Below are 17,134 nucleotides of genomic sequence, written 5' to 3' on the forward strand. Positions count from 1 at the left end.
CTTTCTTAAGCCCCACCCCCATCTCTTGCCAGGGCTTCTGATTGGTGGAACCATGCCAGAAGCCAGGGAGAGGTAGACTGTAGGGATCCGGTCCCCTGCAAAACTGCCCATCAGGGGAAGGAAAAGATCTGAGGGCACACAAGACTAGGACTGCCGTGACTGGTGTTGCTTTTCTGAACGTGCCTCAAGGCTACGGTTGCTGTCATTAAATATTAAAAGGAAATATTAAAATAAAAATGGGAGACATATATTTATAAAAAATAAAACATAATTAACTATGATTTTATAGGACTGTTAGGCTAGATTTAATGCAACTTTGTGCGGCGTGCTTTTTAGTTATATCTTAAACATAAAACCATTTAAATAGGCTTAGGGAGTGACCTGGCTATAGGCTAGTAGGTGAAGGGAAATGGGGAGACATTGTTTTATGCCAAAGAGCTCATCACTTGTAAGTGATACAGAATACTAGAAAGGACATGGCAATGCAGTACAGTGGCTAGCGGCATGTGCTCAAGCAGCTCTGAGTTCAAATTCCAGCTCTATGGCGTTTGGCTTGTGGCCTTACACATATGATTTGGCTTCTCTAAGCCTCCGTTGCTTGTCTATAAAGTGGGATGATCACAGCGTTCACAGCTCACAGAGAAGCTGTCAGCACTGAATAAGATGGTCCACAGAATATGCTTTCCTAGTCCCTGGCAAACACAAAGTGTCCAATAAATGTGAGCTACTTTTTATTTGTACCTCTGTCTAACTCAAAGAGGAGCATAAATGAACCAACTTTTCCTTACAAGTTGACTGAAAGTGTAGTTTTCTTGTATAAAGTGAATGAAGAAAAAGTCACTCTGATTTTGAAGAGCCTCTGACTTCTGGGTGATGAGGTTAATTTCCAACTCTTCCAGTAAGAAAACTGTTTATGATCAGAGGACCTTTAAGGACTTAGACCATGGAGACTGTGGGTCAAACCGAGAGTGTAAGGTTTCTTGATCCCTACCTCATTAGCTCAGGAGTTTCCAGACAAGGGGGTGGAACTATCCTTGTGTCTGAGTGGGCGGTTCACAAGGGGAGCAGCAGGAGCTGGCCCCTGGGCACGGGATGAAGATCAGGCAACGGGCCTGCATGTTGCTGTGACCCTGGCTATAAAAAGCACTGGCAATCTGAGAGTTCAGGGAAGCCCACGAACTCTTTGGTCAGAAATGTGCAGACTTCCCTCTGAGAGCATCACGAATCCCAAGAGGGGTCCCCTGACGGGCATCTCAAAATATTACCTATCTTGCCATGGAGAAATGTAGGTACTTCCCTCATTCCCTCGGTCTGACAGTAGCTATCTAGTGAGTGCCTACGACATGCCAGGCCCTGGGAACATAATGGTTGGCCAAACCAGCTATGGCTGCAAATCTCAGGGAGCACAAAGCCCTGTGTGGGGACATGAAAGGGAGCTGCATGGAGACTAACGCTGTGGAGGAGAGGGTACGCAGTGACCGTGGTGTTCTAGCCTAGCCAGGAAGGCCAGCCACGGCTTTCTTGCAGAAGCTGCAACTGAGCTGAGACCTGAAGGGAGGGTAGGGTGGTCGGGTACCAAGAGGCTGGAGACATGTCCCCTGCACAGCCAGACAACACAGCCAGTCTGCGGAGCACACGGAGGAGGGACATGAGGCCAAAGCCTCGGGCATGCACACTGCGTGCAGGGAACATGACTTTGTCCCACCAGCAGCGGGAAGCCCTGTTGTACTTTAGGCAAGTGCGGGATGGACTAAGATTCTAGTTCCAGGAAGCTCTGGCAGGGGGCGGGGGGGGGGGGGGCTTGCAGAAGACAAGTCAGGTGGCCAGAGTAGCGGTCCATGTGGACATGGTGATGCTGGCAGCCAAAGCTTCAAACCAGCAGCGACATGTGCAGAATGGATAACAGTGTAAGAGCTAGGGCAGGTAAAGACCACAGGTACATCTCAAATCAACCCTCAGGTTTCCAGGTGAACCAGGCTGAGGCTGTCGCACTAAACTCTGGGAAGAGCCTCCTAGGTTTTCCTAGGAAGAGCCACCTAAGAGGTGGAAGAGGGTGAGCTCTGCACCCCATGTGTTCTCTGGGACAGTGCAGATTTCCAGTGATGGGAGGAAAGAAGCCCTATTACCACCAAGCCACTCAGAAGAAATTGAGTTGAAAGGGAGACAATCATTGAGGGCAACAGCATTCCAAATAATTTTCTACCCCGGATGCAGCTTTATCCTGCATAGAACAGAAAAGGTTTCTTGTGAGGGACAGGGAGTCACACTGAATACTAAAAAGGCACAAAAGGGCAAACAATGTTACGGGACAAGGAATCAATGAAGACACCTTCACAAGTCAAGGCTGCCTAAGCCTGGTGCGAGGGCTTATCCAGAAAGAGACGATATTAAGGTTAACAGAGAGCATGACTCTCGGGCCACATGTGTAGCTGCAATGATCTGCCCTTGACTGCGTTCATTCCGGGGGAGCGCCGTGGTTTGGCACACAGTTTCACCTCTGAAAGATCAGAGTCTGAATTCCACACTGGCCATTTAATAGTTAAGTGCCTTCTGGTCAAGTTGACAACCTCTCTAGCTTCCGTTTCATCACTGGAAAAAGCTTTAAATATGCTTTCTTTCTAAGGGTGCTGTAAGGGTTAAGGAAGGCGTTTCTGGGTCAAGTTCTTAGCACCTAGTACTTGCTCAATAAAATGTAGCAACTGGTGGATATATTGCTACTAAGTATCTGGCACTGTTCTAAAGTACTCTGTGTACTTCCAACGGCACTTAATCCTCACAAGAGCCCTGCTACCATTATTATTACCACTATTTTAGGGATGAAGAGATGCAAGCACAGAGAAGTGAGGTGACTGCCCGTGCCCATGAGCTGAGCCCCTGAGCCCGGATTTGAATACAGGCAGGTTGGCATCACGGTCCGTACCCTTACCCACTAAGCTATGCTGCCTTTCCTGTGATCCCTTAACATCCAGGCAGCTCATGGACAGTAGAGATCACAGATAGTCCTTGCAAACAGAGAAAGAGGAGGGAGGGCTGAAGGGGGGATGGGGCAGCCATTTCAAGATGCGGGATCCCAGATAACTAAAGGAGAACTTTTTTCAATGGAGAAATAGAACAAGCGAAAAAGATTTAGTCTTTACGTCCCTGTAGAAGATATGCCCCAATTTTCTAAAACTTCTGCAACCCTGAGGTCAGTCTGCAATCCTAAACACTCCCCACTGCCCACATGCACTGCTTTTGAGAGCAAGCTCATCTCCGTTATGAAGCTTAAATGAAGAGGTCAGAGTAACGAGAAGCCTCTATTTCAGCACAGATACGAAACTCTTGGTGGCACTATGGCTACACAGCCGTATTAATGTCTATTAATCTCGCAGCCACCTAGATTGGCATCTATGTTCAGGAAGTGGAGGAGAAATAACCGAACTTGGAGTATGCCCTACATAGCAGGTGCTTGCTTAACGGGATTAGATCTCCAATGACATTGGTCATCTTCAACTTTGCCCATGTTCTGAGGACAGAAGACACTGCACTTGCAATTTCGCGCCGGGCGATATGATTTTCAGGATGCCCAGATGGTATTCCTTAAGCTCCTTGTCTTCTCCCATGCCTCACGCGTCTGTAAAGTACAGAACCCACCAGCTCTTAGCAGAAGCCCAGGTCTGCAGTGGACAAAGCCGGCACTGCGTTCACACAGCAGGGTTGGACAGTGGTGGGAGAAGGGGGCGGAGAGGGGAGCGCCAGGACGCGCCCGGCACAGAACAAATGGGGTCTGCTTCTTCCCAGGGAGAACAAGAACGGAAATAGAGACTTTCTGATATGCTCGACTGCAAAGCACATTGGTTACTGTCCTTCAACTAGTCACTTAGTCGGTTCCCAGTTCTTCCAGAAACACAGCCAGCTTGTGACTGCTGCATGGCTCTCGCTTCCTGACTCCCCAGCTGCCTAAATTTTAGTCATTTCACTCTGAAAAAGCCTCTCCAACAGAAAGTGAGCTGAAGAAGAGGAAAAAGGGAAAAACTGTCTCAAAGTGATTTATTTCTGGTTAACATTTGTGGTGAAAATTTGCTAACGGAAGAGGTTGAAACTAAAAGGCAATAGGAGAGGGGATCACCTGTCCTCATCTAACAAAATCCCCACCTGCCACAGCATATCGCCTTTGGCCCCAGACAAAGACAGGCTACCCGGAACCTTAGTTCATGCACATAAATGTTCAGAAGCAGCATCTGGATGCCCCCCGTGTAGACTCCCCCATTACTTGTCTTGCCTTTTGCTACTTAGAAAAGACAAAAAGTTTATATATTCAAGTCTCTTTTCTGGATGTAAGTGTAATGGACATTGAATGCATATTTTCATTTTTCTCTTGCAGAAAGTCTAAGGGTTAAAATATGGGGGAGCACCGCTGTCACTGTGGCTGGACAATTCCAGGCATCAGACCGCATGAATCGCAGGGTCAACAGCATGAGGCTGCAAGAAGGAAAGATTCACAATAAATAATAAAACAGTTCGTAAAAGATTATGGCTGTAAATAGTGATACATTTTGCTAAGTGCCGATTGTGGCACAAATATTTCCACCTTTAACATCTGAGGGCCAACTGGGAGCTGTGTTTCATGCAGAACAGAAGTCCATCTACTTAAAAACCACCCCTCCCTGTGCACCAGCATTGAAACCAACACGTTACAGGAATTATCGTGTTGATGACAATAGCAAAATAAAACAAGAAGGAAAAGGGAAAGCAGAACATGGATACAGTATATAAGAGAAAGCTGGGAAAAGTACTGTATTATTTTTTTAAAGATTTTATTTATTTATTTGAGAAAGATAGTGAGAGAGAGCATGAGTCAGGGGGACAGATGGAGAGGGAGAAGCAGACTCCCCGCTGAGCAGGGAGCCCGATATTTGTGTGTGGGGGGTAAATCCCAGGACTCCGAGATCATGACCTGAGCTGAAAGCAGACGTTTAACCAACTGAGCCACCCAGGTGCCCCAGGAAAAAGTACTTTAAATAATGACACAATTATTTCAAAGGAGCAATGGAAAGTAAATATGTATTTTTTTCCCCTTCTAAAAGACAATTATAACTCTTAGGACTGAACTTGGGAATGGCCAAGAGAAAAGAGAGATTAAACAAGGGAAAGAGACTGCTCTGTAGTGATTTTTCACTCAGAACCCGTAAGGATCTTTATACTTCAGGGTAGAATGAAATTCTATTAGTGTAAGAGTTTCAGACAAATCATGCAGAAGTGATACTCTGACTTCATTTGCACATTTACAAGTTTTTTCCTTAATGAATAAAAAACATGGTGTGTTTTCAAGTTAAATTACTTGATGGGCTATTCAGCTATGTCTCATACAACATACTAGGGTCTCAGGATTTATGTCCAAAAGAATCTTGGTTAGGTTTTGTTCTGTTTTGTTTTGTTTTAAGGAAATTTTAAGAATAAGTAATCCGACTCAGATATTTCTGAGAAGCTACATATTGTGAAAGGTTTTGTGGGGGTCAACATCTTCTCTCTCTAGCGGCTACCCACTCCCCAGCAGACCCCAGTCCCTGGGCCACCTCACCAGATGGCCCTGTTTACATGGCTTGCCTCTTCTCTACTAAGCCCCCGCTATTAATTCAAGTCATTAAAAAGGAGTTTTCTGTACTGATATATCCTGTTTTTTAAAAAAATATTTTATTTGTTTATTTAACAGAGAGAAACAGAGAGATCACAAGTAGGCAGAGAGGCAGGCAGAGAGAAAGAGGAAAGGGAAGCAGATTTCCTGCTGAGCAGAGAGCCTGATGTGGGGCTCGATCCCAGGACCCAGAGATCATAACCTGAGCTGAAAGCAGAGGTTTAACCCACTGAGCCACCCAGGTGCCCCATATCCTGGTATTTTTAAGATTCAAATTCCATATATTAATCTAAAACCACAATACTGGTCTTTTTAAAACTCTGACCTCTGAATCACTTCGACCTTGAGACACACCTCAAGAGTGACAAAGGGCATTAACATCTTGAAGTGAGCAGGAGACACTGGCTGCAAAAACAATCCTGCGTGTCTCCAGAAGCCTCCAGAAAAGACAGGCAAGAGCACAAAGTGATTCCAAGAATAAAATCTTACTCTCACTCAAGGACTGTCTGCCTGTGTGGAATATATATGTGACAGATTGAAACGGATACAGGTAACTTCCACATGGAATCTCCACGCATAGATAATGACACGAAAGGAAATGACAACAAACTGCAAATGTTTTCTTTGAACAAAACCTAGATCTGGCTAACAAAAACAGAAGACCGTCCTTGCAGAAGAACGAAAAACATTGTTCTCATTTTTTTTTTAAAGCTTTTCCCACATATTAAATATAAAAGATGGGATTATTCAGAGATACAGAATAGGGGTACTAGTCGGATTAGTTCTTATTATCTTCTCAACATTTCCTCAAGTACTTTAAGGTCAGAAGAAATTTTCTGAGAAGCTGGAGTAGGTTGTGTGAAAATATGCCCACAACTGAATAACAAAACATCACCACACTTTCTTTTTGATTTTCATTCTTAATGCATGAATTTTTAGGAAGCACTTATTTTTTATCTCAAATACCACTGGCCTTGATTAATTTCTTTGCTAACAATTTATAATGGAATAATAGATGCTTAATATATTTTTATATATTTGCATATCTATGTGTTTTATAACATTTATAATGATTGTATTTGAAATACATTAAATCCCCAGTTCTACAGATCTCTGTAGAAAAATTTTTAGTACTGGGGTACCGGGGTGGCTCAATCAGTTAAGCATCGGTCTTCTGCTCAAGTCACGATCCCAGGGTTCTAGGATCGAGCCCCATGTCGGGCTCCCTGCACTTAGTGGGGAGCCTGCTTCTCCCTTTTCCTCTGCCCCCTCCCCTACTTGTGCTCTTTTTCTCAAATAGATAAATAAAATCTTGAAGAAAAAAAACCTTAAAACACTTTTTTTTAAAAAGATTTTTTAGTACTTTACAAAACCCTAGCTAGGTCATTTTGCTACAGTATAAACAATTGCTCTGCCACCTTGGACTGTATATAGTCCTCCTAACTTATAGCTTGGGCCCTCAATTTCATTTTGGTTGGGAGATTAGCTGCTGCTTCTGACATGGGCCTGGATATTAACATTTTAGGTATAGCAGTCGGTGCCAATTTTCCTAGGAACGTTCTAGCAGTCTGTTCATCTATAATGAAAGAAAACAGTTTTAATGGCATTCGCCAACACTGCCCTTCTCTTTGCAACACCATAGAAATATGGACCCCTATTCTTGAATGATTTTAATGTATTTATTTTAATAAAAGAATTTGAACATGGGGGTCGGGACGAGTGCTCAGGACTAAAACTGACTGCAAGCCTCTGACCCGAAGACAACTGTGACCATCCAAAACAGCAAGTTCCCTACTCAGGCTCGAGAGGGACATAATAGAGGAGAACATCTACAACCCCAGTGGGCAGGCTTCGAAACCTGGTTGTTGATCGTGTTGGATGCACACATTTTCAGAGAAAGAAGGACTGTACTGAATAAAACGTGAATTAATCACTATACACTGGCAGACTTCAGCCAGGACGTTTATCTACAAATTGAGACTGGCACGACAGACTCAGTGGGTTTCTAAATGGGGCTTGTGGGCAGATGGAAAGCCAAGGTCATTCGACTACTCATATGGGCACCAGATTTTCATCTTTAATTTTCAGAGTTGACAAGAAAGCTAAGTTGTGTCTCCTCCTCCTAGTCCATTGATATGACCGCATACTTGGCTGGTGCCGATCAAACAGAACTTTCTCAGCAATTAAAAACACTCAAATGTGTTGTTGATTCTGTACGATGTACAATGCCATTGTGGAAAATATTCTTATTTTTTAGAGATATACATCAAAGAATCTGAGAATGAATGTTATGATGTCTAGGATGTGATTTAAATATGCATTTTAAAATATTTTATTTATTTGAGAGAGTGAGAGAGCACAGGCAGGGGGAACAGCAGAGGGAGAGGAAGAAGCAGGCCCCCCGTTGAGCAGGGAGTCCCATGCAGGACTCGATCCCAGGACCCTGGGATCATGACCTGAGCTGAAGGCAGATGCTTAACCATTGGAGCCACCCAGGTACCCTGGGATGTGATTTAAATTGGAGAGAAGAAAAGGTTCATGAAGTAAAGTGTGGCAAATGTTTTCTCAGTGGGTGACGGGAACATGGTGGTATATTTCATTATTCTTTCTACTCTGTTTTGAAATTTTTGATAATAAAAAAAATCAATAACAACAATCAAAGGAAAATTCCAACCCAGACAAACCATCAAAGAGAAGAATAAACGGCAGTAAAAGAAAATATACAAAAGAACAAACACAAATGCCTCCCTGTGAACAAAATGCCTGACAGCACTAAGAATCAATAAATAAAAAGACTGTAACTATAAAATAGAATTTATAACCTCCAATCGAAAAAAAATTTAAATGATAAAGCCCAAGACCTTTGAAATATTTTCTCTCTCTACCTCTTCTTAGCTTCTGGTAGAATTACAGATTCAACTTTTTTCAAAGTCCATTAGACAAATCATGCAAAAGCCTGAAAACTGAATGCTTTTTTGAAGTCCATTTACCCCCAGTTTGTTTATATTAGCAACAGCTTGGGAAAACCAAATCAAACCAAACTCTTGATATCCAATAACAGGGGACTGATTCAATACATTATGACATGTGCAAACACTGAATACTATGTAAACATTAAAAGAATAATACTGACTTATGTTTACTGGTACGGAAAGAAGTTCTTAGGATATTGCTAGGTGAAAAGAGAAGCCTGCAAAACTGTATATACAGTTGGATCCAGTTTTTATAGGAAAGTATACGTATACAAACAGAAATTCAGCCAGGAGATACACCACCAACTTAGCCGAGGCGGTCTCTATGATTATTTTTTCTTCTTTATGTTTTCCTCCAATAAAAGTTCTTTTTAAAACTTAAAAAAAGAGGGGCGCCTGGGTGGCTCAGTGGGTTAAAGCCTCTGCCTTCGGCTCAGGTCATGATCCCAGGGTTCTGGGATCGAGCCCCACATCGGGCTCTCTGCTCCGCGGGGAGCCTGCTTCCTCCTCTCTCTCTGCCTGCCTCTCTGCCTACTTGTGATCTCTGTCTGTCAAATAAATAAATAAATAATCTAAAAAAAACCCAAAAACACTTAAAAAAAGACTCAGTTTTACAGTGTAGGACTCTTCATTGTTAAAGAGACTCTTAGTTTTTTTAAAGAGTAAGCCGAGGGATGATATAATGGAAGGCAGTGTTAAGACCCAGGTGGGCACAACTGTCTGTAAATCAGGATTCCACCAGGATCGGGCAACTTTAGCTGGAGGAAGGCCAAAAGCTACAGAAGGGAGAGGCCGCTGAAAATATCAGAGAACATCAGAGCATCTTACGAAGAAATATATATTGGTAATGTCTTTTAAATTTTCTTCTTTCAACAGCACAAACGCCTTCTATTTCGGGTTGCCTCAGAAGCAGGCCAGTCTGTACAAGCTAACACCAAGTTTTCAAGGAACAATTCCTGCTGCTGTAGCTCGAGCATTCATCCACTGTGGGGCCATGAAACTTCTCAGGACAAGGAGCACAATGCCAGGCCTTGTGGAGGGCCGCTGAGGCGGCGAGGCCAGACCCAGGGAGCCGGAGCCAACCGCAGACCACGGAAGTGAACCTGCACGTCCGGATCCACGAAATGTCAGCTTGTGAGGGACCTGGATCTCCCACGGGACTCGGACTTTAAGCATAAACAAGGACAACAGGCTTTCTGCTCAGGTGAGCCGAGAACAGATGAACTCAGTCTTCTTTGCCGTGACCCAAGACTCTGTCCTGTGGAAGTTGTGAGTAACGCTGGTGAATGTGGATGCTCTCTGGTCTGCATCACCCAAGAGGACTTTTCACCCCTCAACAGAGGCCAACCCTTCTATATCTGATATGCTTCTAGTGACAACCACGGAGACACTCTTGCGAGAAAATCCCAGATAGGAAGAACAGGACTGGGCTAGCACCTAAACCACATATACCTTTTGGTCATGTCACCCCTGCATAACCTTTCAAAGGTGGCTGAGGGACAAAGCTGGATGTCTACTTAGAGAGCCTGACACAATTATACTTTATTCCTGGCTATTCTGAGTTACACAAACAAGATGGACCACTGGTGTAAGCTGCCAGAAGGAAAGGCAGCAGAGCTTGTGGGAAATGAAGAAGAGGCACAGCCCTCTTTTAGATTCTCAAAGAGAGATTTAAACTTGTCTCTTTACAATAACACAATACCAAATGGTTCTGGAAGCATATTGTTTCAACTGTAACAGTTCAATATAGGCATCACAGATGGAAAGAATGGCAGGGGTGATACAGGTGATACAGGACAAATACAGTGCAGGAATAAAAAGTACTGAGAAAGGTCTGGTGAAATAAAAAGGAAAAAAACCCAAGTGGCAGCAATGGACAAAATAATTTCAGGCTATATGTAAAACAAAACAAAACAAAACAATCTACTGTTTTCAAGGATGGCTTTAATTTCTTTGAAAACTTAAAACTCAAAGATAAGTTCAAAAGGATGTATTGCCAATGAAAAGACAATCAACATTTGTGCCAGAGCAGCTGTGGACAGTGGTTCAGGTTGTGCACTGCACAACCTGCTTACTCACAGGGAGCTGCTTAATCACAGGTATCAAAATGTATGTATTTATTGTGACAGTATTCCAGTAGATGGCAGTATCTTGAGGAAAAGTGTCAAAGTTTGCAAGGGCACCATATGGCCCTCCAAGAGCCTTGACTTCACCAAAAAAAGCACTGAATGTCTTAATTGAAGGAACTCCATGAAATTAGTAGCAAATTCCATTTTTTTAGAAATGGAATCTCAATGCATTTAATTTTAAAGTCCTTACATTTAATGGGTAATGAAAAATGTGGAGAACTACTCAAAAATCACCAATTTCATGTGTTTTCTTTCTTGTTTATTTTCTTAATTGCTTTTGTCTAACCCAATGTTCTTTGTAAGTAATGTTTCACTTTTTAAGGTAATAGAGCATTATTCTCTTTGGCCTTCCAAAAAAATGAAAAGAGGAAATTGTACAAATTGATGCTTTTCCAAATGTGTGCAACTTCTATTACTGAATCATAAATATTTAAGGATATGCATCCAAATGACCACATAGAAAAATTCTATATTGGACACTTCCAAGTGCATACGTCTTTTAGTGAGCACTGTAAGTGCCATTATCTAAATCATAACGAAGAGTCCACATTCCAAGTTCTGAAAATTGGGCAAATTAAATGTTGGTTGGCATGGCATGATACAAGTCTACCTTTCTCCAATTTTCCCACTTCTGCTTTTTGTCTTCTAATGGGGAAAAGGACAATTCAGGTAAACACTTCCTTACTTTTGGAATAAAGCAAGCCAGGTGTGAGAAGTTTTTCTTAAGGCCTGCAATCTTATATCCCCATGGACACTGAATTATTAATGGGTAAGAGAGAGAACAAATAACCAAGAGAGGGTTCTTGGCAGCCATTGTTTGACGTTCATGGTGTTACACAACATTGAGCATGTCCAATTCACCTGCCAGGAGCTATCTGATTCTTACTCTAGGGTTCCATTTTCCTATTTCGATCTTATCCAGCATCTGGCGGGGTGATGGTCCATGTCAGAAGATGTAGATCTTCTTTTTATTCCATTAAACTTTGGGATCTGGTTATGATATCATGCCTCATATATTTTCATCAACAAATGATCATATTAGCTGGTTATCTATTCCCTGCAGAATCTAGGCGTGTGCTAGGAAAGGAAATAAAAAATCAGGATTTTATTAGTCTCTTAAGTGTTCAGTCCTTCTGTTCTCCTGGGTCTGGCTGGACTGTCTCCTCATCTCATTTATCAGGCAGAATGGCATTAAGAACGCTCCGTCCACACACTATCTCAAAGGAGATGCACAGCCTTCTTAACACTTAGATTGAATTTGCTAGACTCTGAGGTTAAACAGGCAAAAGAACTGCTGTTTTAGCATTTACAGTGAAGTTCCAACTAAAGGACTGATTCAGTGGAGGTGCCCCTAGGAGGGCACAAACAAGGGTGGAGGGGTTAGGGTCAAGGCATTGGTGAGCAGGACCACATGACCCAATCATTTCAGCTGGTAAGTAGATTGATTTCTCTGCCTGGCTACACAGTGCACTCCGGTAGACTGTTTTCCTCCTTTACTTTTGGGAAGATGATACTAATTTAAGCAGCTGGGTCTCAGTTCTTGGGGCGAAAGAAAAAGCTTTCTCAAACACATTCTTAAAATGATGTCTGGGATTTGTTTAAAATAATTCAGGGGGAGGGGGAACAAAAGGAGGAGACCTTTCAACAAGGGTCACGAGATGATCATTGTTCAGATTGAGTGATGGGTACTTTCTCTACTTTTGCATATGTTTGAAATTTTCCACTGAAAGAGTTTTGTTTTTTTTTTAAATGAGGTAGAGAGCCAATGACCCAGAAACTTGCTAGCTCCCCGTTTCAACCTTTAGCCTCACCTAAACTTTTTTTTTTAATTGCTAACAAGGAATGCTGTCTAACATCATTTTCTCTCTCCTTATCTGCCCATCTTATAATAGAGATATTAACAAACAGCAGAAATGCCAGTGGAAAGGATCTGAAGAGGAGGGAGGCACAACTATCAGCCCGTATGGGATATGGTGGGATATGATGGATGGTGGGCCGTACACACATTCCCAAGCTTCATGCTCTCTTGGTGCCCAGGCATGGAAATCCGCACCCCACGTCTTCTCTCCTTGGTTAAGCACATAGTGGAATGCCAAGCTACAGTGTTTCTTCCTAGGCTGCTACACTTTTCCTTAGTTCTTGTGGTTGGAATGAAAGTCAAGACCAAAAAATGACAAACAACTGTGGAGAAAGTTGTGGGTTTATACAGGACAGGGAAAGAGAATCAGCTGCCTTCTTCCAGGATTGCACATCTCTTCTCTGCTCTTGGTGCCCTGGATATCCAGACTCTAGGGCCAGGAGATCTCACTGAGTGGAGGAGCTCAGGTACCCCCTGGCATCTGGAAGAGCCTGACCCTCTGTACTGTGCTACGGTCAACATACCAAGGCCCGCCCTTCAGAATTAAACTATCTTCAGTGTATCTAGCAACTCTCAAACGTGGCAGATTCTCAACTTGACTGCAATCACGAGTCACTGTTCTGGACAGCCAGATTCTTCTGGACCTAGAAGAAGATCCCACTAAGTACCTAAAGATCCAGAGATAAGGAAATTTGGAGGCCTGATGTCATTCTTTTTGAAAAGTATTGCAAATCCTACCTTAAAAAGTAACCCCCATGAGCTGACCTTATGCATACAGAATAAGAGTTCCTTCTAAAACAGGAATCGAACAAGAGAGGGAGCTGGCATTTTTTCCCCCTTTCCCTGCCATCAGTTAATTGAGGTTAAGGAGGATTTCTTGGCACAGAGATGCTTGATTCTATTCTGCCCGAAGTAATGAGGTGAGAAGGTAAAAAAGAGATCTGTTTGAGGAGAGTCTAATTGAACAGATTCCTACTCAAAGGAATAAAAACACACCAAGGATTCTATAGAAGGAGAATAAACCCAGAATTCTGTAATGCTGCTTGATGAACGCTTACCATATTGGGGGCTCTCGGCAAGCACCTCTTCCTCTGCTTTGGGCAAAAGATCTGATTTGGATTTCTTCTTACTCATATTCTCCCAGCAAGAGAAGAATTTAAAGATTGCCTCATTTTTGCCAAATGGCTAAAAAAAATTCTCTTCTATCCTATAATTATGCTCTAGCTGTAGCCAAGGCAATTTAGGCTATGAGACGCATTTCACTCATTTGGGGCTAGTTCAAACCTCCTCTTAGTCTTCCCAGAGAACACCTGAAAAGCATAAAATAACACACCTTTGCAGCATACCTTTCTGTTATATACATATTATGATGTGATCTTAAAGATCTAGCAGAAAGCCCACAGGGGGTGCTGTTGGGTCCTGCCCAGAATTCCTTTACTTCATTAGTGGGCTCACCACGAGAGAGCAAGCGAGCGAGCGAGCAAGTGGCCGGCCGTGCTGGCTGTGAACGGCGAGGGGGAACTGCCTTCACCCTTGGAGCCTCTGCAACAAGGAGGTTCCATATTCCCTGCTGGGCGTGACCCGAAGCTAGTGAACAGCATGGAGGTCCAAAGAGCTGGCCCCCTTGCCTCCAGGCAGGCTTTACCCTGTGGTGCAATTCATGTTCCAGAATTCTCTGTGGGATCAAGCTAAAGCTGGAACCCAGCGAAAACTACGTCCTTGCTCCACGATGTCCCCTTCCCTCTCCTGCCACCTTCACTTCCCAGCAGAGTCCTCTGAGAGCACTCCCTCAATAGAGTCCCTTCCCAGGAATCCTTGTCTTGGGCTCAGCTTCTAAGGAAGCTGACCCGTGACACTTCAACAAACCTATGGAAGCAATTAAAATGAACATTGATTATTTTAGTCTGCTGTCTTTCCTTGTCTCCCAATCAGGACAACTTCATGGGTTGACAGCCATGGATGCAAGCATAGATACTAAATAGTCATAAGATGACATGTGGACGGTCCACTGGAATCTGCAGCAGGTGACATCTCCTATTCGGGCTTCCAACTTAATAGACAAATAGCCCTCCCAGCCCCCAGACCCATTTCCCAAAACAATGTGCAGCCCAGATCGAAAGACCCATTTCCCAACTGTGTACTTAATACACCAAGACAAGGCTGTGCCCCTCTTCCGTTCCGTTACAGCAGGTTTCGTTTTCCTAGTACTATACAAACTTCATGTGAGGCCAGCTGGCTCTGTTCTAATTACCGTTTGACATTTGATACCCCTAAATTCCAATTCATAGAATTAAAAAGGAAAAAACAACTCAGGTTAAGGTTCAGATGAGCACATGCCTGATGATGCTCTGAGGTTGACTCATACCACCTCAAAAGAGAAAAACATCATTTATCCTTCGTTGCAAGAACTAAAAACACCAAACCAGTCAACTGTTCCCATCAGGAAGAAACGACGTTTGCTCTCGAAAGCTTAGTTCCAAGCCTTCTTGGGAGCTCACGTCTCGTTCTCCCTGTTCCTATTTCATCTGGTAAAGCCCGCTTCTGGGGCTAACCCAGGGACTGGAGAGGGGGGTCTGAGGGTGGGGGGGACGGTCCTTGAAAGCTAGAGCTCCTATCTCCTCTGGGGTTCCTTTCTCGCAGTGGTGGGGTAGGCGCTAGTGGAGCACAGTTGGGGTCAGGATGGCCTTTCAGGCTGGGGATGAGTGGTGGCGCGGCTGGTCCTCCTCCTCCCATCTGGCCAACGGATGGGCAGCCCACCTTGGCTGACCTCCTCAAACTGCCTTTGGCAGATGCACAGCATCCTTATCTACAGCTGTTAATGACAAAGGTCTTCCTGCAGCCTTTTGAAGCATTTTCTCTCGCTTGAAAATGTTCTCCCCTCCTAACAATGCTGTGAGGTAAAAAGCTGGGATATCCTTGGTGACCAGTGATCCGTCCACACCTGCGGAGCTACTTAGGAACACAGCTGCAGTAAGAACCTTGGTCTCCTGACTGGGTGAAGCCTTCCTGAGATACGGACCCAGCCCCCGACTCCAGCTGTGCCACCCATTTAAACTCCCAAGTCAAAAAACTTCTGCAAAGAGAATAATAATATGACCTACTTCACAAAACTATTATAAGGAATAAAAACAAAACAAAAACATCTGGAAAATTCTCCAGCCAAGTAACAGCTATTAGATGTTTGATAAATATTAGTGGTCTTCCCCCTTGGCGCTGTTGCTTTCTGTATTATTTCCACAAAATTTCTAACACAAACTGGGGGCAAAAGGCATGACTCCTTTGAACCCAGTGGGAGAAAAGAGTTTGGGGAACAACGCGCCACGCGTGATCGGGGCCTGATGGCCCGCACAGGGGGCGCTCTGAGGGGACCCCCCCTTCCCCAAAATGGCCTACCTGGTGGTCGTCCGAATGGTGTTTTCTTTTGTGTGATTGTGCTCTTTGCTCACTTTTTCTGTAAGAAGAAAAAATGAAACATCCCTTGTAGGTTGTTCTTACTCAATTTGTGTCTCTAAGGCTTAAACAGAAACTCCCTCAACGTTTCTTTTTCTCTCTTGTGGTTTTCTTTTGGTTTCCTTTGTAAATATTCAAACCCTCCCTGTCTTATTCGTAAAGACAATCATTAAAAGCATATAGACAGCATCCACAAAAACATCTTAGTAAAAACCAATCAAAGGGAAACACTCACTGGCAAATTTCAAGTGTGTTGTCTGATTTTAATGAGGCCTTAATAAGCACACATACACACAGAGAGATGCGCACCAGAACCCGTTATTCCTACTACATGTTTCCCCAGCTGAAAATTTCTGCTTTCCTCTGATTCAGCATGAAAATTGCAGTTGTTGCAACTGTTCCGCTTCTGACTTTGATGACAACCTTTAAGCATTCTGTATTGTCAGGCCCCTTTGTGCGAGGGGATATAAAAACAGCCATAAGACCTCTGGGTTCTGCAGTCATCGAGCGCTTATTCTGATAAATGTCACCAGGGACAAAAAAATATCATTAGACAAGCAGAGGTAAACCCTCCCTTTTCTGTCTTGAGGTCTGTATCTACCAGCTGTCAGGAATTATTTAATTAGCTTTCAAGAACACAAGAGTTGAACTCCGGCCTTCCCAATCCAGTTCAAATGGGAGGGTTCTGCCCTGACTGTCACAGCCCTCAACGGCTTCAGCAAGCAGCGAAAACCTGGCCAGCTCGACGACGGTTTCAGGTTTCCGCGGCAGAGCAAATAAAAAAATCCCGATCTTAGGGATTTTTGAACAAATTTAAACAGATAATTTGGAAAAACGAAAGACTTACAACATCTACCTAATACTTGTAACACTAGTCTGAAACGGCTACGCGCAAGTTGGTGTGGACGGTCGCTTTCTGTGCACTAGACAATGACAACGAGGCTGGATTTGGATTCAGAGGCAGTATTCTTTTAGAGAGCAGGAAATCGGGGCTAAAAGACTTGCTTGAGGTCACCCAGGCAGTAAGTGACAGTGCCCGGGTGAGAACTCTCAGACACAAAGTTTGTCACTGATAGCAGACAGTGATAATGTACTGGGAGAGACAGAGACT

General features: G+C 43.6%; 1 protein-coding gene across 1 annotated transcript in view; it reads right to left on the reverse strand.

Annotated features, from left to right (window-relative positions):
• ZNF827 (zinc finger protein 827) overlaps positions 1 to 17,134 on the reverse strand; it is a gene marked incomplete at its 5' end in the record, with an annotated part of 134,412 nt that overhangs the window by 56,521 nt on the left and 60,757 nt on the right. The window contains one exon of the mRNA XM_080796313.1: positions 15,967 to 16,024. Coding sequence (XP_080652439.1) covers positions 15,967 to 16,024 — 58 coding nt within the window. The remainder of the gene's footprint in view (positions 1 to 15,966; positions 16,025 to 17,134) is intronic.

This window comes from Martes martes (assembly GCF_963455335.1).
Source record: "Martes martes genome assembly, chromosome: 2".
In the NCBI taxonomy this organism is placed as follows: domain Eukaryota; kingdom Metazoa; phylum Chordata; class Mammalia; order Carnivora; family Mustelidae; genus Martes; species Martes martes.